The following is a 23,192-nucleotide window of genomic DNA, read 5'->3' on the forward strand; positions in this document are numbered from 1 at the left end:
AAATTCTATCTCTATATATAGAATCAATTTAGGTAAAAGTTTGATAAAGTTTGATACACACTCGTATATGCACACTCGTGATAAATGAAAATATTCCTGATTATCTATATTAAGAAAAAAATAATATCGCCAATCGTAGACCTTGCGCTTGCACGATTTCACGTGTCCAGCAGCAGATGTATAATTATCATTAGAGATAAATGTGCGGATATTAAGTTTTAGATGGAATTAAGAAAAAGTGCGAGGTTATCTATATGAAATACGTTATTTTTTAAAAACGAAGAAATATTCATGTATGCTTTTAGATAGTAATTCAATTAAAGAAATAACAATTAAAGAACTCTTAACTCACAATTAACACAAACTGTCAATATGTTTTTTGTGTTTTTTTACGTAGAAACTTTTGCTATGTACGCTTTACAATAAAACTCCTAAATAGGATCTTCAAATTAATCTCTGCTTAACCATGAATATACAAACATTATAAAGCGTTCTCCGAAATGAGCTTCAGGATTTTATTTTCAAAGTCTTTTATCTTTTAAGTTATTTGCTTTCTTGGGCAAATAGCTACTAATAAAATTGTTAATAAAAATGTTATAGTGTGTCGCTTGCTGAATGACATTTATTATTATTGTTATTAATTGTATAAAGTTGTCTTATAATGTAACAAAAAACTCGTACAATTATATATTTCAAAATTTCATTTTGAGCTTAACACGTGCGGTTCCATGATTAACAATTTCGATTCATCGCCGATATTTAAATACTTGAGCTCATTCTGTGTGACAGGTTCCCAGGTAGTCGCAATAAATTCGTCGTGGCATGGTGTAGGATTCCTACAATAAATAGATTCCGTTACATCGACATCAAAATTCAGTTTGCAATTTATAGAATCCCAATATATAACTTACCCTGTCTTGGCAAAATTAGTCCACATTCTAGTCAAACGTTCTATCACGATTCTGTCTTTAGTACCTTCCGCTGGTGGTTTAGTGTTTTTTATTTTGACGTAAGGAGAATAAAACAGATACGATAGCTCGTCGACATGAGAGGCTCCTGGAATATGTTTGTTAATGCTAGTAGCTTTGATTATTGCAACTTGATATTGAATTCTATTGCATACGCTTTAAGCAACTTAATTCTTAATAGTATATTGACTAACTGATTCTCATTAATATCAAATTAACTGAATAACTTAATCAATGTTATTGTAAATGCAAATATGCAAATGTAAAACAGCAAATAGGACAGATATTACAACTTGAATAATGTCCTATACATCATAAAGTACACCTCTGTGCAAAATTTCAGCTTTCTATGTTCAATGGTTTAGTCTGGGCGTTGAAACAAACCTTGCAGCTCCTATTCACCCTATCAGGGGATGAATTTTTTAAAATGCCGAAATATGTGTTTAATTAATTATATCAAAGAGCATTAAGACCAAGTTTCAAACAAATCCTATCACAGATCAAATATTCCTCGTACAAACGTTGTAACCCCATTTTACCCCCTATTAGGAGTTGAATTTCGAAATAGCCTTCTTTATTCTTTGTGCGGTCCCATTGACGCGGCAAGCACCATGGGGTTCTTGAAATCGATACGGAGGATCTCGCTTGGGATTCCAGGCCCAAGGAAGGAAAACAGGAAAAGTATTACCTACCTAGAAAATTCTCGGTGCTACAAGTAACGCATCAGTAGCGGTCAACACTTTTCCTGTTTTCCTTCCTTGGGCCTGGAATCGCAAGCGAGAATCTCCGTATCGATTTCAAGAACCCCATGGTGCTTACCGCATCAATGGGACCACCCGGGACCGAACCAAGATTTTTCCTTGAAAATTAGCAAACTTTGAAGCGTTATAGCTTGAAAACTAATAAAAATCAGGTGAATACATTAAAGCTTAATGAATTCGTCTTGAAAGGTACTATCGCATGGTATAAAAAAAAATATATAGTTCCATTTGAAAAACGAAACTTGACCATCATTTCTCGTTAAATAACAAAGTTAACAAAAATTCCTTCTCGCTGAAACATGAGCCCCATTTTACTATGCAATTTCCATGTTTGGAATTTTGCTGCACTTAGGCTGGGACACCCTGTATGGATATTACCTTATACCATTCTTATAAACTTACCGTAGTAACTGTAAACATCAATATCAGTCAGATTTAAATATATAATTTAAAGTATTTACATTTTCATTCGATATGCACAAATAAAACAATACTTTAGATAATCTCTGTAGGCCTTCCAGCTAGCAGAGGCTCCTGACATGTAACCCCTGCAGTCCTTGCTTTAATATATTACTTATTATATTCGTCTTATAATAGTAAATCTTTAAAAAAATATATGATTACCAGTAGCAACACGTTTCACAAGGAGATCCGTGTGCGTTTCTTCGTTCCCGACATACGTATATACGTAAAAATAAGTAGGTGCCCTTGTCATCTTCACTCGACCCTCTACATAGATACACGTTCCAACGCCGAAAGCTATATCACTCATGAGCACTATAAATTCGTTTATCTTGTCCGGGCTTAGCGGTTGACCTCCAAAATAACGATTCCTAACGACTCTCAACAGTTCATCGGTGTCCGCGTCGCTCAAATTCTTCGTGTCCGCTAGGCGTTTTACAAATATCGGTAGAGCCATATCGTACATCTTCATCATTTTCTCGGATTTGTCTGAAGCGAAAAGAAAATGGTACAAAACACGGCTATGATATTTAAACGTCATACATATGGTTTTCCAACGGCGAATTTATTCGAATAACGATCACCTGCAACGAACATCATGAATTCATGAGACGTATACCCAACCATAACGGGAATATCAGTGACTGTCGAAAGTATTTCATCATATGGTTGTGGTAACACAGAGTATTCCGCTATGTTATCGGTATTTAATCCAAACTGAAGACATAGACTATGTTCCTCCTGGAAAACAATCAAATAATTGTTAGCTACTGCACATAGCTCTGCCATAAAATCTGTTACAAGTAGGCGGGATTACTGTGTACATAATATAAAACACTAACGTTTCTAATTAATCAGAATTTATTCGTCCAGTTGATAACAGAAGACAAATGATGGTATTTGTTGAACCATCGCGAAACAAAGTTCAACAATCGACGATGTCAAAATACAGTTAGGGACATAACAGTATAATGACCATCCCCAGCGGCATTCGGAGTTTCGATCGCCGAAAAATACCCATATTTGGAGAATCGCGTCGCGAACCTTGCAGCAGGTAATAGAGTAAAACGTAGACTGTTTTATTACTAGCCTCGACAACAGCTAGACTCTACAGCTGGTTACCAGATGCGAAGGTGATGGTCGCAAGGATACCTTGAGTCGCGGGAGTCCGTAGGTAGTTGCGAGCGAGGGTGCAAACCCACCCCTTCTTCAATACGGTTTTTCGAGAGAATTCTCAACTCCTCAGTCCTCGTCCAACCTTGTCAGAGGACAGAACACCACCGACCATTCAAATGTACTTACAACTCGCGAACTCGCGAGCATTAACGAAACCTCACATCAAGAACGAGATCCAGAACCGTTAATTCGTGGCTGGATCAGAGTCGCTATTGGGTGCGCGAATCCGAGCGACTCGACGCAACAGTATTATTCGAAATGATCACCTGCTGCAGAGCTGTAGCTGAGTTACCGGTGGAGTTACTTCCACTGGAGAAGCAGCCTTACAGACCACGGTCTCCAGTTTTCATGACAGTTTATAATTAAGCAGATTCAAATTTGCCCTTTCAGAGCAGAGACGAAATCAGAGACTTAGTTCTGTAGTCACTTTTGAGTCGTTTCTGTTTTGTAACTTAAAACAAGAAGAATGTTATACCTTGATAGGGTTGAATTCGCTTGTGGAAGATTGTAAACTGTGATTAGTTTCGATCGCAACGATTTCGTTGGTATAAAGAACGCTACAATAAAATGAACTTTTAACCGTAAGAACCGTGTTTAATAATATGTGCCAACGTCATATGTGCAAGGCTAGATTAATGCAAAAGATAACCATATCAAATATTACGTTATGTTTGAGTAATTGTATAATTAATAGATAAAACTTTACTTACAACTTTAATTGTCAATACGAAGAATTCTTCTGGCTATAACTTTGTGATAACCTCTTTGAAATAAAAAGAGAGAGATACTCTTTAAAATATCTCCTTTTCATATTCAAGAAAGAAGATTATATTTCATATAATACTACTGTCTTTCTTTTGTTTTTATTAACTGTGCAAGTAAAATGTGATTAGTCAAAATTCAAAGTCATAGCGTTTCTAACTTTTGTTACAAATACAGGGTGAGTCCGAAGAAACAGAACAACTAAATATCTCCGTTACTTTTCGTTGTAGAAAAAAACTTCTTAGGACAAAGTTACACTGTTTGGAGAGCCACATGTAACTGTGTAAGGAAACAAGTTTTCAAGGTCATTTTTTAATGAAATTTCAAGGTCATCAATGCTTTTTTTTAATGGAAAAATACATTCTCGTTAAAGAGGTAAGAAAAGTAACGGAGATATTTAGATGTTCTGTTTCTTCGGACTCGCCCTGTAGTTGTAGCAAACCTTGTAACAGAATTATATTATACATTAGAATATCTCAGAAAATATTACGCATAGTATATCTTGCATTTGTTTACATTGTAATTGTTCATTTTAATTGTTTCTAAAATAATTAGCAAAAGAAATTAGACTTCCATTCTTTCAAACATGGATGTACGAACCTTTATGCATAAAAAAGAATCAACTTGAAATTGTTGCTTTGTTACAGTTTTTATTTAATAAATCAAGATTTCAAAGACTAAAATATTTTCTGAGAAGAACACAATGCAAATTAGCGCAAAATCTTGTTACCTCTTTCGTAAGCATAGCAGAATAACCCTTCACGATATCCTTGGCGTCGATCGTTCGCAGGAATTCAACAACTTGAACAGGATCGGTGGAATTTGATCCAAGGTGTGCCGCAAGCTTGAAGCTACGGGCTGGAACACTTTGATTCATAGCCACCGGAGACTGCAGTACTCCACTTTGTATTATCGCTTTGTGGAACAACCCTAAGGTAAACAATAATTTAGGATTACTATTATTATGTACTGATATTTACGTGTTGACACACGTTATATTCATTTAAAAGTCAGTCGTATCGCAACAATATACAGAGCGAGGCATTTAAAATAGGCCACCTGCATAATTCGCTTACTCTTAGTGATAGAAAAAAAGGGGCACGCAACGTGGTGCTAATAACTTTTTTATCGGTGGTTGCGTACAGGAGATAATAAGGTCGATTGCTTCTTTTTATGTAGAATGATACAGTTTCTTATACACATTCTGATAGAGAATTTCAAGATAAGTACAATGACATGTAGTTGAAGGTCATTCAAGGTTACACAGGCTATCTGTAAAAGAATATAAAGTGTCTCAAGGCACTCCTCACATTATTTTGTTTCTTCCTGCTTTGGTACACTGCCCTTGTAATCGTTCAAGCGTATCGGTAAAGCTAAATAGATATTGAATTATGCATAGTTTAAACCGTTCTTACTAACTAGTGTGTATTTATATATTCAATGATCAAAGTGGGTGTTCTCGAAATGCATTAAAGCGGAAAAGATTGATATGATCTTCATCTACGGTGAATGTCGCCAGATTATGAAAGAAGCAGTGCATTTTTTATACTGAACAATTTCCTGATCGTGGTCGTCACTCACTATCAGTTTTTTTGAACTCACTATCAATTTTAAAGAAACAGGAAGCGTCAATAACGTGAAACGCAAACGAATCAGGAAAGTCACTAATCAGGGAAATACAACGAATATTTTGACAGCTGTGTCACAATAAAAATATTTAACCATTCTTAGGTAAACCATATTTTCGAAGAGTACCTAATGCAGGGTGTCCACGCTAAAGTGTGACAATAACGATATTTCAATAACTATTGATTTTGGGCTTGCTGTTCCGAGCGTAGACCCTTCCTATCGATTTCAACAGGAGTCAAACACCGCAACAATAGGACCGCTTTTTATGACTTAGCACTCAAACCGAGACGTCTCAGCTGAAAACACTGTCCAACAAATTTAAACTTTTTTTTAAATTCTGCGATATCCACTAGGTGATTCTTATAGGGTTCCTCGTCCTAAATACCAATCTGAAAGTGAAATTAAACGATAGAGGAGTGTTTTCTAAATATGAAAACATATTCCTTTAGAATTATCTGCTCCTTTGAATGCCTGTAAATGAACACCGAAGATCAAAAAGGTGATGATGCGTGAATTTTTCACGAAATACTTTTGTATTTTTATGAAAAGTTATTCGTCTAGGTCGAATTTACACTACGTTATCGGATTTTGCAAACATTTCTGAGGAGAAAACCACCCGCGGCAAATGTTGGAACAGTTTCTAATCCATACGGTTTCACAAAACGTCAACTTGGAACGCATGAATGGCAAACAGAATTCGTGCGTTCTAAATTAATATTTTCTGGATCTGTACGAACTAGAAAACGTTCCAACATTTGCCGCGGATGGTTTTCTCTTCAAAAATGTTTGCAGAAACCTATAATGCATAGTAAATTCGACCTAGACGAATAACTTTTCATAAAAATACAAACGTATTTCGTGAAAAGTACTCGCGTCGCCAACTTTTTGAACTTCGGTGTTCGTTTACAGGCATTCAAAGGAGCAGATAATTCTAAAAGAATATGTTTTTATATTTAGAAAACATTTCTCTATCGTTTAAGACTAAATAAAACTTTCTAGCGTTCGTAGTTTTCAAGTAGTATTACGTTTTCTGTTAAAATCAACCGTTTTTACTAAATCTCGTATTTCTCGAAAGCTAAGAGTGATGGAGCAATTGCACTTTCGGATTCGTATTTAGGACGAGGAACCCTATAAGAATCACCTAGTGTATATCGCGGAAAAAAAGTCGTATTGGACAGTGAAATCAGTAAATTTCTAAGCGTTATGTCTTGAAAACTAATAAAGTGAATACATTAAACTAATCGAGTGAATACATTAGCTTAATAAACATTTCCGTCTTGAAAAGCACTATTGCATGATCCAAAAAAAAATACTTTATAATTCCATTTATTAATCTTCGTTTGCGCTACAGTAGAGATCCCATTTTATCCGAGATTACATACAAACAATTTTTCATGTCATCAATAGTTATTGAAATATCGCGACTGTCACACTTCAGCGTGGACAGAAATAGCCCTCGAATTGTGTACGATAAACATATTAATGATAATTAAACGAAGATAGATATTACCTTGAGCACATGGCGACACAGTTAAGGCATGAACTAATATTCCTCCAGCGCTCGCACCAAAAATCGTGACATTGTCAGGATCACCTCCAAAATTGGCAATATTATCCTTGACCCACTGCAACGCTGCAATCACGTCCTTCAGGCCCTGGTTCCCAGGCGCAGCTCGGTGACCCAGATTCAAGAAACCTTTAAATTCCAATCCAATTCGATTGTTTCCTCATTTTAACAAATAATTGATCTTACCGTGTGAATTTTCGGACAAAACGTAATTAAACTTTTTTTAGTTTTTAAGGAGACACGATACTGTAACATTTTTAATAACAAACATACTTCAAGAACGATGTGTAATAATTTGTATAACAAATCTCTATAATTACTAGAGTTACAAACCTGTGAATAAAGCAGTGCTAAATGCTCGAGCGAAAGCTACTGAAGCATTATAAATTTATCTATAAAAAAACTATGAGTTCGAGACCATGAGTTTCTTTTAAATTGATTTTTTTTAATAAATAAATAACTTTTTTCCTGAAATTTTGTTTTTAAAGTCCCGCCATTTTCTAATTTATCGGAATAACGAAAAAATCATACGTCGGGCTATAGTTGTAGGTAATCTAATTTAGAAAATTTTTAGTTCTTAGGTCTCATATAAAACCCGCGATCACAATATTGTCAATCGGTCTCTAGTGTCTTTTTTGCAGTGCTCAGTTGTGTACACTGTAGAATAGATTAACGCAATTTTAATGACATCATGAGACCGGTTTTTCTTTATTTGAGCGTTCAGTAAAGCACAGTAAAAGTTTGAAAACAAATCATTGTATTGTTTGTTCATTAATATTTTATAAATATAACTCTTTTAATAATATCGCTACAGTGATATCGATCTTACTATCAATTTCCTATTTCTTTCGTCGGTAAAAGATAAATAAAAATGGTACTAACCGAATGCGCCTAGCCTGTAATTAGTCATAACAATGACAACGTCTTGTTTGATTAAGTAGTCAGGCCTCTTCACGTTGTAACTGGCACTTCCAACTATGAATGAACCGCCATGAATCCAGAACATAACCGGTTTACGTGCACAGTCGGAAATGGAATTCGTAAATACATTAAGGTAAAGGCAGTCTTCATCACCGAACACATCGAAAGGTGCGACTTCCCTTACTTGTGTACAGGCTTTCCCGACATATTTGGACGCATCTCTGATACCTGTCCATGGCGCAGGTGGTTTCGGATCCTGTATCATGAATGGAAATCGTAAATCCTCGCTGGAAATAACGATTAACGCATCGCACGTGTATTTCTGAAGCGACAGACGGCAAAAAACGTGATTTCTGTGTTATCATCAAGAAAAGTAAACACTACTTTATTAATCATCAACGGTGTGTTAACTTCTAGGAGTTCTTGGATTATGGCTTATGCCGATTATAGTTTGGTTAATACGAATCAGCAGTAATTTCTTGTGAAAAATATTTTTTAAAGTGTATTATCTCAGAAATATATGTACAATATGTGACATAAACTATATCAGCACTTTTTCTAAGACGGCTTTTCAATGTATCTTCAAAATCAAAGATGTTCCAAAAAATCTGTGAAACTGTACGAAAAAACTATGATTATATATATATATATATATATATATACAGGGTGTCCCAAAAGTCGGGGAGGAGCTGGAAATGAGGGGTAGCTGAGACGATTCTGAACAACAATTTCCTTTGCAAAAATGTCGGATGGGGTTTCGTTAAGGAGATATTAACCGAAAACCCCGACCAATCAGAGCGCGCGTAGACCGTTGGAGCGGCCGCGGTAGTGAAGGCTTCGCGCTAGACGGCAGCGTCAATGTCCTTCGATGCACGTCGGAGTCACTTGTTCGCGTACAAGCGCGGCCGTCAGCGCGTAACCTTCGCTACCGCGGCCGCTCCAACGATCTACGCGCGCTCTGATTGGTCGGGGTTTTCGCTTAATATCTCCTTAACGAAGCCCCATCCGACATTTTTGCAAAGGAAATTTTTGTTCAGAATCGTCTCAGCTACCCCCCATTTCCGGCTCCTCCCCGACTTTTGGGACACCCTGTATATATATATATACAATCATAGTTTTTTCGTACAGTTATATATATATATATATATAGCAAAGGAAAAAGTTGTTTCACATCACCCCCTGAACCACCCTTTTCAAGGACCTCCAACATTTTTGGGACACCCTGTATATTGTTCGTGCGCGAAAAGAATGTGTTCATCACTCTTCTAAAATTTCAGACCAGGGAAATATTTCTTTTCGTTAACCTGAGAAAAACTTACTAAAATAAAATAGCTAACTGATCCATAATTATAAAAAGTTAACAAAATCTGCGTACATCGCCAGTCATATTTTTCTCGCAAGCGAACAATACGCATGTTCGCATGCCCTTTTTTACAAATGTTCAAACATTCCTTCAAATAAATACTAAACAATTGTTACAGAATTAACCATAATTAATTAAGATTGTATCTCCGTGTTCTCTAATACAATTATGCTCATGCATACTTCATCAACCCCCTATAACTACAGTGGGTGTAGAATGTAGTCGTACATCGATCATTTTCCCAAAAAACTTTTCTGTGAAATTGTACTTTCTTAACTTTTTTTTCTATAATCAATGATATTTTACATATTCTCGGAAGTCTTTAAGATACATAGATATAGTTCAAACAACAATTACTAGTTAATATAATTTGTGAAATTAACAAAAAAATGCGGAAAGTAGGTAAAAGTATAGAAGCAATAAGTATTTGTACGATTCTTATAACGAACCATTTACAGCAGAGTTTGTAACGTAAGCACATTAGTTTATTGCTCCGTACGAATTAGAAAACATCAAATTTCCAGGAAAGTACGTTTAAAAATGGCTCTAATAGAGGAATTGAAGAAGATCCCACTTCGAATAACTAATAATTTAGTTAATTTAATGCTTAGAAGAGTTCCAATAATTATAAAATCAAACGGAAATCTCTCGAAGGAAGTATTATGTACTTATAAATTAATGTAAATTCCTTTTTTTTTTAACGAAGTTTTAAAAATTAATCAGTTGCGCGAATACTTATTGCTTCAATATTTCTATCGATTAATTGTTTTTTTCTTGTTAATTTCGCAACTTACATAAATAGCTATTTTTTTGTAGTAATCTATCTATTCTAGAGATTTCCGAGAATGTGTAGAATCTCATTGTTTATAAAGAATAAGTTAATAAATTACAATTTTATACAGTTTTTTTGGAAATTGATCGGTGTACGAATACTTTCTACACCCACTGTATGTATGAATCTGAAGTCGCATATACTTTCGCATAATCTACAATTGTGAAAAGTAATCTAGTCCTATTATCAGTATGTATTATGCTGGCCAACCATAATGGATATGAATGTAAATAGTAGTTTGTATCGATTAAACTGTGTCTTTTAATTTACATTTCATTACCATGGTTTACCAAAGAACCGACCTAGTTTATTCAAAACTGAATATAAAATGAGTTATAGAAAATTACAATTTTTCATTGGAGTAACATTGTTTACATTTAATCTTACATATAATAATATTTCAATAATTAAAACATAGACATTCGATGTATAGATAGATAGATAAATAAAAATGCATAGCAAGCGGAGAACGCAATAACTCCCTTGTGATTACTTTTCAATTAATATATGTTTATTACTTGGAATCGGAGTTTTCCAACAGGTGGTGCAGCGAAAGGTATCTCGTGAAACGCGATGTAACTGGACCCTAGAACACCTTGAACGGTGCATCCTCGGAGTTTGCCTTGCTTTACTGTGACTATCGGCTCGTCCATTGTTGGCAAAGTTCCAACCACCTTGATAAGTCTTCGCTGCTGTCTCGACAAAAACTGCGTAGATATCGCTAGCCGCAACCGTAACGTAATCATGTACTTGATTTACCTCGAAAATTCTGATATGAAATCATGATGCCACAGTATGAGATAAAACGGTAAATGTCAGTTGCATACACATCATTAAGTTACCGCGATAAATTGTATCTGAATGCATTAAAAAATAATTTGATTGGTACTATTTTCACGGGAAGTATCGCTCTCGAATACACATGTTTTCAGGAAACATGGAAAACAACTTTTTCTACACATTTGGTATTTTAATTTTAAGGGAAATTAGTATGATAGAGGTTACAGAAACCAGTTCTTAACATTGACACGCTGTATAATGTCACGTACCGACTGAAATTCGAAAAAACAATGCACCGTCGAGATACGGTTTGTAACGTGTTTTTCATCTTAGTTACGGTAGTGTTTCGAGATCGTCATGTCCTAAAATAGAATTAGAAATGTAAAAGTACTCAATAAATGATTGTGACAACAACGCTGACAGTTAATAATTTACATCTCAGTAACGGCGTGGCCAATAATTGTTATTTTCTTTAAAATGATTTATAATTTCGTTTTTTATAGCATATCAAAGTTTCAACAAGTTCCTAAATTGCATTTTGATTTAGATTGAAAAAATTCACGTGAAAATCTGTATATCCATATGGGTCGGTGTTAAAATAACAAAATTTTAATATTATTTTTCATAAAACTGGGATGGTCCATTTAAATCGAAATAAGATTATATTAGTCATATTTAATCAAAGAACAATCAAGCGGGGTTTTGTTAAAATCGTCCATTAAGATGGTATCCTGAATTAGGAGGTCTAAAAAAAGCGGCTTTTGTGAATTTTTTTAGGATGAAAAAAATTATTAACTCTGTCGAACATTTTCTCCTATTTTCATACATATTTAAGTAGTTTGTACAAATTTGTTCAACAAGAAATATTCAAATTGAGTCGACTGTGACGCACATTTGTAGAGCACTTCACAATTAAAACCTCCTATTGGCGGGAACTATGTAGGTCGTAATTTTGGTTTGACACAAAAAAATCAAAAGAAATGTTCATTTTCATACATTTTTTTTCTACGTGAACTAAGAAAATTCATACAAAAAAAATTTTAAACAACTTTTTTATCAAGTTAAAGTGATTTTTTTCACCGAAAGAATTCGTTCTTTTTTTCAAACTTGCAGTAATTTCATATTTCACCATTTTTGCGGAGGTTTTTTAATTCACATAGAAGAAAAATGTATGAAAATGAAAATTTCTTTTGGTTTTTTTGTGTAAAACCAAAAGTACGACCTGCATCTTTCCCGCCGATAGGAGGTTTTAACTGTGAAGTGCTCTACAAATGTGCGTCACAGTCGACTCAATTTGAATATTTCTTGTTGAACAAATTTGTACAAACTACTCAAATATGTATGAAAATAGGAGAAAATGTTCGATAGAATTAATCATTTTTTTTATCCTACAAAAATTCACGAAAAACCGCTTTTTTTAGACCTCCTAATTCAGGATCCCCCCTTAAATAAATTCACGGAACAACTATTATAACGCAAGAAAATCTGTTAGAATTTCATGTGAAACAATCACGTGGAATTATTTGATTCAAAAGAGTTACAATTAAGTAAAAAAAAAGTGATGAAAAACAAACATTAGTACTATGATATCTCCATTTGTGAATTCGAATTCCAGAAAAGCATGTAATCGCTATTAAAACTACATTGGAATCTAGACGTAAGTTTTGCACGAAATAGAATAGAATGAAGTAAAAAATGCAGAACATAATATTACTATAGTATAGTTGCTGTCGTCTTTATACAAGATAACTCTAATGGTATAGTAACTTTTCAGTTAAAAAGCAAACATTTTTGAAGAATTTGTTCCAAGTAAACGATACAATCGATCCATCCGAGGTTTTTACCATTTATTCTGAGTATTTTCGGAATACAATAGATCATTTTTCTATATCAACAAAATGAATAATGTCGATGATATATGTGGTTATAAAGAAAGGCATTGGTTTGATAACGCGAATGCTAATGAAAAATTGGCTAGGGTTAAGAAAACGGGGTACCCTCCGATCGGGCTGATTTTTTTATCATAGATAGTCCTGGCGATTACAATGGTGATCATCTTAGCCCTTAACTCTGCTCCCCTCTCCCACCAGGGATCAAAAACTAAATGCTTCGAAAAGTGGTTTTGGTAAATTTTTACATTAAGGGAGGTATCTCTGATGACCTTGACCTTGACATATGTTTAAGGTCACTCCCACTGAAGTCCGAGGACTTGCTCCCGGTTAGAAGTTTGGGGGTGAAGCGCCTAACTATGCGTGCTGCAGTGCATCTCGCAGATGTGTAAATACGAGGGCGGATCAAATATAAGCGAGACTTTATTTTTAAAATACTTTTATTCAGTGTAATAAAATATCCAAGCACGTGTCACTTTTCAACATAATCTCCTGCTTTGGAAATGCATTTTTCCCAGCGGATTGGAAGGGTTGTAATTAATTCCTAAAAATTACTGAAAAAACAAACTTCTAGACGATAATACTCCCTTAATCCCAGTATCGTAAAACGAAGAGTGCTGCGTTAGGAGCCAATTGCGCACAAAGGCCTCCACCGCCGAATCGTCTAGGAACCGTTGTCCTTCTAGTGCTTCTTTAAGTGCTCCAAAGAGATGGAAATCGCAGGGCGATAGGTCAGGGCTGTAGGGAGGATGGTCAAGTGGAGTCCATCTCATTTCCTCTAATGTTTTGCAAGTTAGCTGCAGTATGGGACGGAGCGTTGTCGTGGAAGAGAATGACGTCTCGAATCGGTTGGTCACGACTTTTGAAACGATCAGCAACCTTTACTCCCTTAAGGGGTTGGTCGCAGTCAGGAAGACGAAAAACAACATTTTTTTGTGATTTTTTTTGGTTATTAAATAATAATTCGCAGAAATAACAATTACGTATATTATAAAGCATGTTTTAAAGAACTAAAAAACATATTTTGTTTTAAGAAGCGTTTAATTTATATCGTCATAATAACCGATGACGTAGACGATGATTTAAAAATATAGGTTTGCGGTGAGCAAGATTTCTCTACACTGGTTTACCTGAAAACAAAATCAAAGGTAGATTTCGAAAATAGATTAGTCTAGCGGGTCCCTGAACGAAGGATTTTGGAAAAAATTCATTTAAAACAAGATGGCGTACATTTGAAGGTGATTTTCAATTTTTTCACTAAAATTAAGCGATTCAATATAGGATAAAAAAAAAAGTATACAAGAGAATAAAAAGTCCTTCGTTCAGGGACCCGTTAGTTTGATATCTTTTCTAAATCCTACCTTTAGTTTTGTTTTCAGGTGCATCAGTTTGAAGAAATCTTGCTCACCGCAAACCAAGTGGCCACCCACGCCATCGCCTGTTATGACGAAATGAATTAACCTTTTTTTAAAACAAAAATTCTTTTATAGTTCTTTAAGACATACTTTGTAATATATTTACATTTTATTCCGTTTCCATTTTTCTGACTGCGACTAACCCCTTAAAAGCTCACAGCTCCCATAACTTATTCCAACCTGGGCTGTAATTTCAGAAAGTGTCAGACGTCGATCGCTTTCAAGAAGGATTCGAATCGTACGAATGTTCTTCTCCGTAATGCTGCTTCGAGGACGGCGATCATGTTCCACATTTTCAACTTGTTACGTCCTTACTTGAATTTCTTATCTCAGCCAAACACGCAAGTCCTTGATAGTGTTTGATCCCCAAACTGTACCATCAATTTTTGCAAAATTTCAACTAATTTGACGCCTTCATGGGTAAGAAATTTAATAATTATGCGTTGCGCAACTAAGACGTGCACTTGTTGCTCTAACATTGTGAATGTTACTGTCAAACTTGTCTGAACTCAATAATGCAATGCTCTCCCCACTCCTGACATCCTAAACAATATACTGTAGAAGCGGTCACCCGCTTCCTTTAAGTTTACGCAATCAGAAACAAAAGTCTCGTTTATATTTGATCGACCCTCGTACGAGGTTACTTTGAAGGATGTACAGGGTGTCCCAAAAATGTTGTAACACCTTGAAAAGGGTGGTTCGGGAGGTGATTTGAAGCAACTTTTTCCGTAGCAAAAATATTGTCCGAAGCTTCGTTGAGGAGATATTAACGGAAAACACTGACCAATCAGAGCGCGAGTATTCTGGTGGAGGGCCGCGGTAGCGTATGAGCGAAGCCGGCTAGCGCGTAGCCTACACTCCACCGGCATCCTCGCGCTCTGATTGGTCAGTGTTTTCTGTTAATATCTCCTCAACGAAGCCTCGGACAACATTTTCGCTAAGGAAAAAGTTGTTTCAAATCACCTCCCGAACCACCTCTTTCAAGATGTTACAACATTTTTGGGACACCCTGTATATTGGTTTCAGGGAGGTCCAGGGGGCGTAGCCCCCCAGCATGCGTATAGTTTTCCGTAGAGGTTTTAGTGAGTCGAACCCCACACTTCGTCTGCATTTTGTTATACATTTTCTTATGCATTTTATCATGCATGTTGTATTGTATATAGCAACACTTTCGTACCGATTCAGTTTTTGGTCCATGGGGGACGAGGGAGGAGTTAAGTGTCAAGATGACCACCATTGTAATCGCCAGGTCAAGGACTATCTATGATAAAAAATATCAGCCCGATCGAAGAGTACCTCGTTTTCTTAATCTCAACAGAAATTTTTTTATTGTTATCTAGAACGACTGAAATGTATTAGATAATATATTTATTATTTGTCTACGTAAAGTGACCTTCGCACCCTAACACATAGTCAGATAATGTCCACATTAAAAAAGAATATCTAGACGAAGGTTCCCCACAAAGATTAATAGTACTATATGACTGATTATACAACCTATTAACTAGAACCACGCTGATTCCGTTTGCCCTTTTAATCTAAATTATTCATCACACTTGCGTAACTCCCAAAAATTCCATATTCGTTAAAAATCGAGTAGGATCGTACTTTGTAGACTTCAAGCTATCAATATAGAGAGAAAAATGTCTTAAATTTTTTAACTGAAGAACAACTGCTCCCTTATCGCTAAACTGGTAGATATATGTGTGATTAATTTACTAGATATTGCGAACTTAAATTAGACGCGACACGCGAAATAACAGGAAACCGCAAAAGGAAATGAATTATCTAAAGTAAAAACGTGAAATTTTCCCAGAGGAACTCGAACTCTACAGTCTGAAGTCACTTCCTCGTCGATAAAGTTATGGCAGCAATTGTCTTTACCAATATCTAAAACTATTTTTAGTTAATGTCGCTAAGCGTTGGTGGTTAGTTCTTTTACGCATAAACAAATTTTGACTTATCGAGACGTAAAGCCAATTACTAGAAAATGCATTTCCCTTTCCAAAATTTTTGATGAAAGGCAAATATTATAATCATATAATATGATGCATACAGAACAAAATAGGGAAGATTTAATCAATATCGCTTCAGTAAATCTTTAATTAACTCAAAACAAATAAAAAATCAATCAAACCGACAAATATTATTAAGATGTCTAATTGGATACCTAGATACCTCATAAAACTATGTAACGTATCGTCTAAAAATTTCACTACGACAGATTAAGTTAAGATTATGTTTATATAAGTAGGTAAGAAAATTAAACAGCATTTAGTAAATCGAAGAGTCTAGGGAAATAAATAACGCATTAGAAATACGTGGATTAGAAACATCAAAGTTATTGTATTTTTGGCAATTAGAAACTGTACGTTTCGTTTATTACATATTTATTTAAAGCATAGAATAAAAAGATTGAAATTATATTGATGTCCAAATATTTTCACGACGGATTGTACACAGCAGAGTCAGTTTCAGACGTCAATGATCGGTCAAGGAATGTATACATCAGAATCAATTCAAATCAATTGCATGAAATTAACCTTTCAGGAGACAGGTAAGTATAAACCTGCGATTCATGGACACGAAAACGGTATCGTTGGCATAGCTGAACATTGATCGCTAACGTAGAACAAAACGGTATCGCCATCTCGCAGTCGAAAGGCCGAACTAATTTTCAATTTATATGTATATACATGACACTTATCTTGTTAACAAATTAAATAATGTAGTGTAGAAAACAATAAAATGGTTAGCGCATGCGTGATTACGCTAATAAATAATTTTTAAAAATATTTAATTTAATATTATTTTTTAGTTCTAGTTGTCGAATAAGTTTAGAAGTTTGTCGAATAATAGATCCAATTCCTCAACGCTAGATGGCGCCACATCTGGAAAAATCTAGTGAGACAATTAAATGCAAAAAAACATTCCTTAAACTCAATTTAATAATGACTTTCAATTCTACGATGTTTTTAGTATAGTTAAACTGTCATTAATTATTGTATTAAAGCTGTTTTCGTGAATATTAAATATTAAAAGAAACTACGAAGCGGTGGCGCTATCTCGCCGTAAACTGTCCGTTTGTCAAGAAATAGTTCCTTCTCCTCACCGCTAGATAGTGCTACTATATGAAGAAAAAAATTAAAAATTAAAAAACCTTATCCTAGTTTAATTTTAATATGCTTTAAAGCTCTGTTATACTAGTAGTATAGTTGAATTGTTATTATTTAATTCACTACAACAATTTATTTAAATAAACTGTAATGTCGTATTTAAACCTTAGTGGCGCCATCTAACGATGAGGAGAGGGAACTATTTCTTGAGAAACTTGGGCAGTTTATTGCGAAATGGCGCCACCATTTCGTAGTTTTTTAATATTTAATATTTACGAAAACAGCTTTAATACAATAAATAATGACAGTTTAACTATACTAAAAGCATCGTAGAATTTAAAGTTATTAGTAAATTGAGTTTAAATAACGTTTTTTTGCATTTAACATTTTCACCAGACTTTTCATGTTGTGGCGCCATCTAGCGGTGAAAAGGTGGAACTATTTCTCGACAAACTTGGGCGGATTGCCACGGATAACGCCACTAGTACTAAAAAATAATATTAAATTAAATATTTTAAAAAATTATTTATTAGCGTAATCAGCATGCGCTAACCATTTTATTATTTTCTACACTCATTATTTAATTAATCATAAGGAAAACGAGATATTAAGGGGCTAATAAGTGTCATATATATACATATAAATTGAAAATTAGTTCGACCTTTAGACCGCAAAATGGCGATACCGTTTTCGTGTCTATCGCAGGTTTATACTTACCAGTGAGTTACATTTGGTCTCTATGTTGCAAGCAGACTTAGCATGTGCAGACTTTGGTAGCAGATAAGTGTGCAGATAATTGTATCACGGTAAACGTGCAAATAACTTCACTTCGTACATTTACAATTAAATATAAATTATTGTATTACAGTTGAATGTATTATAAACTGTATTATTTACCCACGCTTAGATGAATGAAGAATGAAAGTGGTGTAGCGACCGAATGTATTGAAGTACTGAGCCGGTGCAGTTACTCACAAATACAGTTAAGTTTCGATTGTATCCGTTCTTGTTTTCAACTGTACAACTATGTTCTTGTACAACTATAGTAGATATATCTATCACAGAATGAAAACATTACGTAAGCTTTCCGTAAATCTATGAGTCAATTGTGCAAACAAGTCTCAAACAGAAAGTATAACAATATCTATAAACAGCAAATACGATTCATAGTTTCACTAATAAGTTAATCAAATTTTAACCACAGAAAGTAATTAGCTAATTATCCTACAGCGGAAAAGTTACTCGCGCATATCAATAACGCCTCTACATTATTGTGTTGTTAAAAAATTGTAATCTTTGTAATTTTTATAGCAATATTTTGCATTGCATATTTTCATTCATATACCAACTTATTCACCCCGATGAAAATATTAGTTATTGTGTGCTGATTTATGCATCTTCAGAAAGCACCCTCGTTATTTCTATGATTCATACAGGGTGTCCCAAAAATGTTGTAACAGCTTGAAAGGGGTGGTTCAGGAGGTGATGTCAAATAACTTTTTCCTTAGCGAAAATGTTGTCCGAGGTTTCGTTAAGGAGATATTAAGTGAAAACCCCGCCCAATCAGAGCGCGAGTATGCCGGTTGAGCGTAGGCTATGCGACACGCGATAGGCGGCCGCGCTCATACACTACCGCGGCCGCTCAAACGGTATACGCGCGCTTTGATTGGTCGGGGTTTTTTGTTAATATCTGCTTAACGAAGTCTCGGACAACATTTTCGCTAAGGAAAAAGTTGTTTCAAACCACCTCTCGAACCACCTCTCCAAGGTATTACAACATTTTTGGGACATCCTGTATAGTGATCCAATTGGTGGCGAATAGACCCCCGCGCATCTACCTTACGCACACGCGAATCTTACGGTTGACGACGGTTTCTTCTTTAACAGCGCTGTGACTTCACGATAAATTTTGTGAATTGTTTTCAGAATTATTTAAAAAATAATTTATTTTTAAAATTATCTCTTTTCATAAATATTCAATATTTTTATTTAGGGCATTGGTAAGATTATTACTTATCTATATAAACAGAAATTAATCACTTTAAAATTATATATATGCTAAAACGCAATTCATTTTAAGAATGAAGGCATTTATTAAATAAGTAATACATTAAAAATAATACACAAAAAATATAGTTCTATAGTTTTAAAACTCAGATGATCAATACAATGAAAGTTGTTTTATTTATTCGCGTTTTTCGGCAGTAAACATTTGTTCTACATTTCCCTTGAATTATAAAACGTCTTTCCCAGAAGCCACGTTCCTTATTTTGGAAAACGCTGCTGCATATATTGCACCCTCCATACACCCTGTACAGAGGATGTGTTCTCGACAGGACCTACTTCTAGAAAGACATGTACTAAGAAAAATTGGTTTCAAGGATGATGCGTCACACTCGATCATGATACAATGAATGCAATATTAAATATATATTTATAACGTTCAATAAATGACAATATGAAAAACAAAATTCCAGCTAGAAAAATTTGTATGTTTAAAAAAAAAGAATGTTAATATTCATTAGACAACGTAGATATAATCAGAATAAATACATACACATTATAAATTATGTGTAACAACAATCTTGTCACTGTATATAAATACAATATTGTGGAAATTTTTGGAGGCACATTGTTTCATGAAATATTATCGTATAAAAAATATAATTTAGTCATTTTAATAGAGGCACTGTGTTGAACATTTTTAACGTTTTTGTAAGTTCTGTATAGTTAGGTCCATCATGTTTCCTTAGGAATGACGTATTTCTTTCGATAATTTTGGAAATTATAAAAAGCAAATGAGACATTGTACCACAAGCTAACGTTTCATTTTGTCGAGTATTGGAACAACCATATCGAAAGATGGACGCTTTCCTGGATCTTCATTCATACAAATTCGAATAAGTTTAGCAAGGTGCTGTGAGATTCCCGGTGGTATACTAACGCGCAGGTCTTCAAGTGCAATCTACAATAGATGTGAAAGTACTCGATTAAACAATCTATGAATTTGCATTAATTAAATTTACGATAAAGAAATATAAACTGACCTTCATGCCACATTCCATTGGCGAAAGATCTGCAAATGGAACTTCTCTAGTTGCAAGTTCCCATAACAAGACTGCAAAACTCCACATATCACTGGCTTCTAGATTTATGTCAGCTGGACGTTTACTCAAGGCTTCTGGTGACATCCATGCTGGTTCATAAATTCGGCCAACCTCTTGAAAGGAAAATTTCGAGTCCGCCATGTTCACACGAGCTGTTAGATCTTCGTCAATCATAATGTGTTTGCTATTCAAGTGAAATCTACATCTGTTCTGCCTTTCGAGTCCATGAAGAAATGCCATTGCTCTTGCAACGTCGAGCGCCAATCTCAGTGCTCGCGCCGTATCAACAACTACACCTGTACCTCCATGTAAAAGTCGGTGCAAACTACCACGAGCCATATACTGTGAAACGGTTGCTAACTGTGGTGGTTGATTAACGCAACCAAGAACAGGTAGAACATTGGGATGTGAGAAAATTCTTAGTTTCGGGAATTCTTCGTTGAAATCTCTCGAAATGCGGGCCGTACACTCGCGTATATTTAAAATTTTAGCCACTATATCGTTATTCTGCCAACGTCCTCGCCAAGTATCACCACTCGGTGTACTTGCTAAATGAGTATGTAATGACAAGTCTGCCATATTAATTCCTTTATGCCGCGACAGTGTTGCATCTCCTATAAAGAATAACACAAGTATTTCTAACTATTGTATGGACCAGCATTTACTATCATAACTAATACAATATTACTTACGACTTCTGGTTTTTAAACCTAACCAGCTTTGATCTTTAAACTGAATCTTCTTCAAGTCCTGCCCATATTCTACAGCTAAATCTAATAAAACAAAATTGAATGATACAATAGAGTGCAATAGCCCATGTATAATATGAATGTATTCTTTATTAAACAAGTACCATGTAATCTCTTAGCAAGAAGACCTCTTGCCTTATCCAAAGGTGTATCACCATCCTTGTTTGCAATGGATACGAGAGCACCAGCAGCTACCAATTCTTCAGCAACTGCTTGGTCACCCCAAAAACATGCATAATGAAGGGCAGTGTTTCCATGCTCATTTGTAACGTTAACATCAGCACGATTTCTAAGTAACTATAAATTTAAGTATAATTAAAGCTTGTATTGGCATAGAAATACTTATTTTATAACATTGAATAACATTTAACTCTATTAAATAAATTTGCTTTACTAGTTGAACTATTTCCTTGTGGCCATGAGCAGAAGCAAGATGAAGTGGAGTGTCATCTCCTCTATTGGTAGCATTAATTCTTGCTCCTCTACTAACTAGCAACTCTGCCAATTTCAAGTGGCCCTCTTTACAGCACCAGTGGAGTGGACTGAATCCATGATCATCTCTATACATAGAATATGAAATCATAAGTGAAATAAAATTTAGGTCAAAGTTAATCATAATAAATGAAACAGTGAGATACAGTAAAGGAATCATATTATCTTGTGTAAAAAAGAAAAAAAGAATGATTTCAAATTCTTTTGTTTACAATTGTGTAGATGATAAACATAGAAAATATTCGAACATAAATGACAATTCAAATTGGCTGGGAGAGCATTATGAAAATAGAAAAAAAGCGAAGGATTAATGACTAAAAGGAAAGATTAAACGAATTGAAAAGTCAAAAGATTAAGCGGTTCCATTCCAAAAAAGGAGTTTTCCTGTATTTACCCTTGATTCATGTCATGTTCAGTGTCATCCAGCCAAACACGCACTTGCATGGCATTTCCTTCGCGACACCATTGGAAAATATCTTCCATTTTCTCGAAGTTATCAAATAAAATAAGAAAGACGTATTAATACTCCAACGGGGGAGTGGCAGTGCTTCGTGCTCCACAACCAATGTTGCCGATCACAACGCTATGCCCGTCATATACTAAATATAACCATATTTCCGCAAGAGCGACACTGACACAAAAACTGAGTAACTTCTTTATACTTCACATACTGATTGATTGTGATGTTTATATGAAGATTTTCTCTGACCAGACATGACAATGTAAAAACGAATCGGTGTAATCCTGTACAATGGCTAATATAATACTGCGATCATAATTGAATGCACTTTAATGTGTGCACGATTATACATGTGACCATATATGACGCGTGAATCGTGATGAAGACTACTTCAACCAGTTACTTCATACTCCCCACGAACTCACGTAAAAACTGAATGCGAAAACAGCAAGAATAGTGGGATCACCGACCTATTTTTGGTTAGCGGTCAGTTTGTAGGTAGCGTTAGCAGACGTTTAATGTAGGGATCTACATATCTGAGAAGCTAGATGTTTGGATAGTATGTGTCGCTGCCGAATGGCGCTGCACGTCAGGTTTTAATAGATGGGTGAGTTTGCCTGTGTATACTGACTATGGACCTAAGAATATATCCTTCATTGAGCTTTATCCTACATATGAGATTTATACCTTAATTGAATAATAAAATTGAAATAAAAACCAATTTGTATATTTGAAATTTTGTA

General features: G+C 34.9%; 2 protein-coding genes across 3 annotated transcripts; both read right to left on the reverse strand.

The window, feature by feature from the left end:
- Nucleotides 1-602: 602 nt before the first annotated feature.
- LOC128894531 (esterase FE4-like) lies at nucleotides 603-18,676 on the reverse strand. Of its 2 annotated transcripts, XM_054156319.1 has the most exons (9): nucleotides 18,539-18,676; nucleotides 10,960-11,162; nucleotides 8,208-8,502; nucleotides 7,269-7,454; nucleotides 4,860-5,059; nucleotides 2,776-2,932; nucleotides 2,354-2,680; nucleotides 912-1,056; nucleotides 603-836 (listed from the first exon to the last, which is right to left on the reverse strand). In XM_054156319.1, exons 2-9 carry the CDS (start codon nucleotides 11,092-11,094, stop codon nucleotides 701-703), a joined length of 1,581 nt encoding a protein of 526 aa, XP_054012294.1. In that variant the 5' UTR covers nucleotides 11,095-11,162; nucleotides 18,539-18,676; the 3' UTR covers nucleotides 603-700. The 2 variants fall into 2 exon arrangements, with proteins under 2 accessions (XP_054012294.1, XP_054012292.1); XM_054156317.1 differs by lacking the exon at nucleotides 18,539-18,676 and having other exon boundaries at nucleotides 10,960-11,505.
- A 1,038-nt stretch (nucleotides 18,677-19,714) lies between these two features.
- LOC128894533 (integrin-linked protein kinase homolog pat-4) lies at nucleotides 19,715-22,894 on the reverse strand. Its single transcript, XM_054156321.1, has 6 exons — nucleotides 22,384-22,894; nucleotides 21,892-22,057; nucleotides 21,602-21,794; nucleotides 21,441-21,521; nucleotides 20,689-21,362; nucleotides 19,715-20,606 (listed from the first exon to the last, which is right to left on the reverse strand). Exons 1-6 carry the CDS (start codon nucleotides 22,470-22,472, stop codon nucleotides 20,460-20,462), a joined length of 1,350 nt encoding a protein of 449 aa, XP_054012296.1. The 5' UTR covers nucleotides 22,473-22,894; the 3' UTR covers nucleotides 19,715-20,459.
- Nucleotides 22,895-23,192: the final 298 nt, after the last annotated feature.

Source organism: Hylaeus anthracinus, unplaced genomic scaffold, assembly GCF_026225885.1.
Source record: "Hylaeus anthracinus isolate JK02 unplaced genomic scaffold, UHH_iyHylAnth1.0_haploid 4, whole genome shotgun sequence".
NCBI lineage: Eukaryota > Metazoa > Arthropoda > Insecta > Hymenoptera > Colletidae > Hylaeus > Hylaeus anthracinus.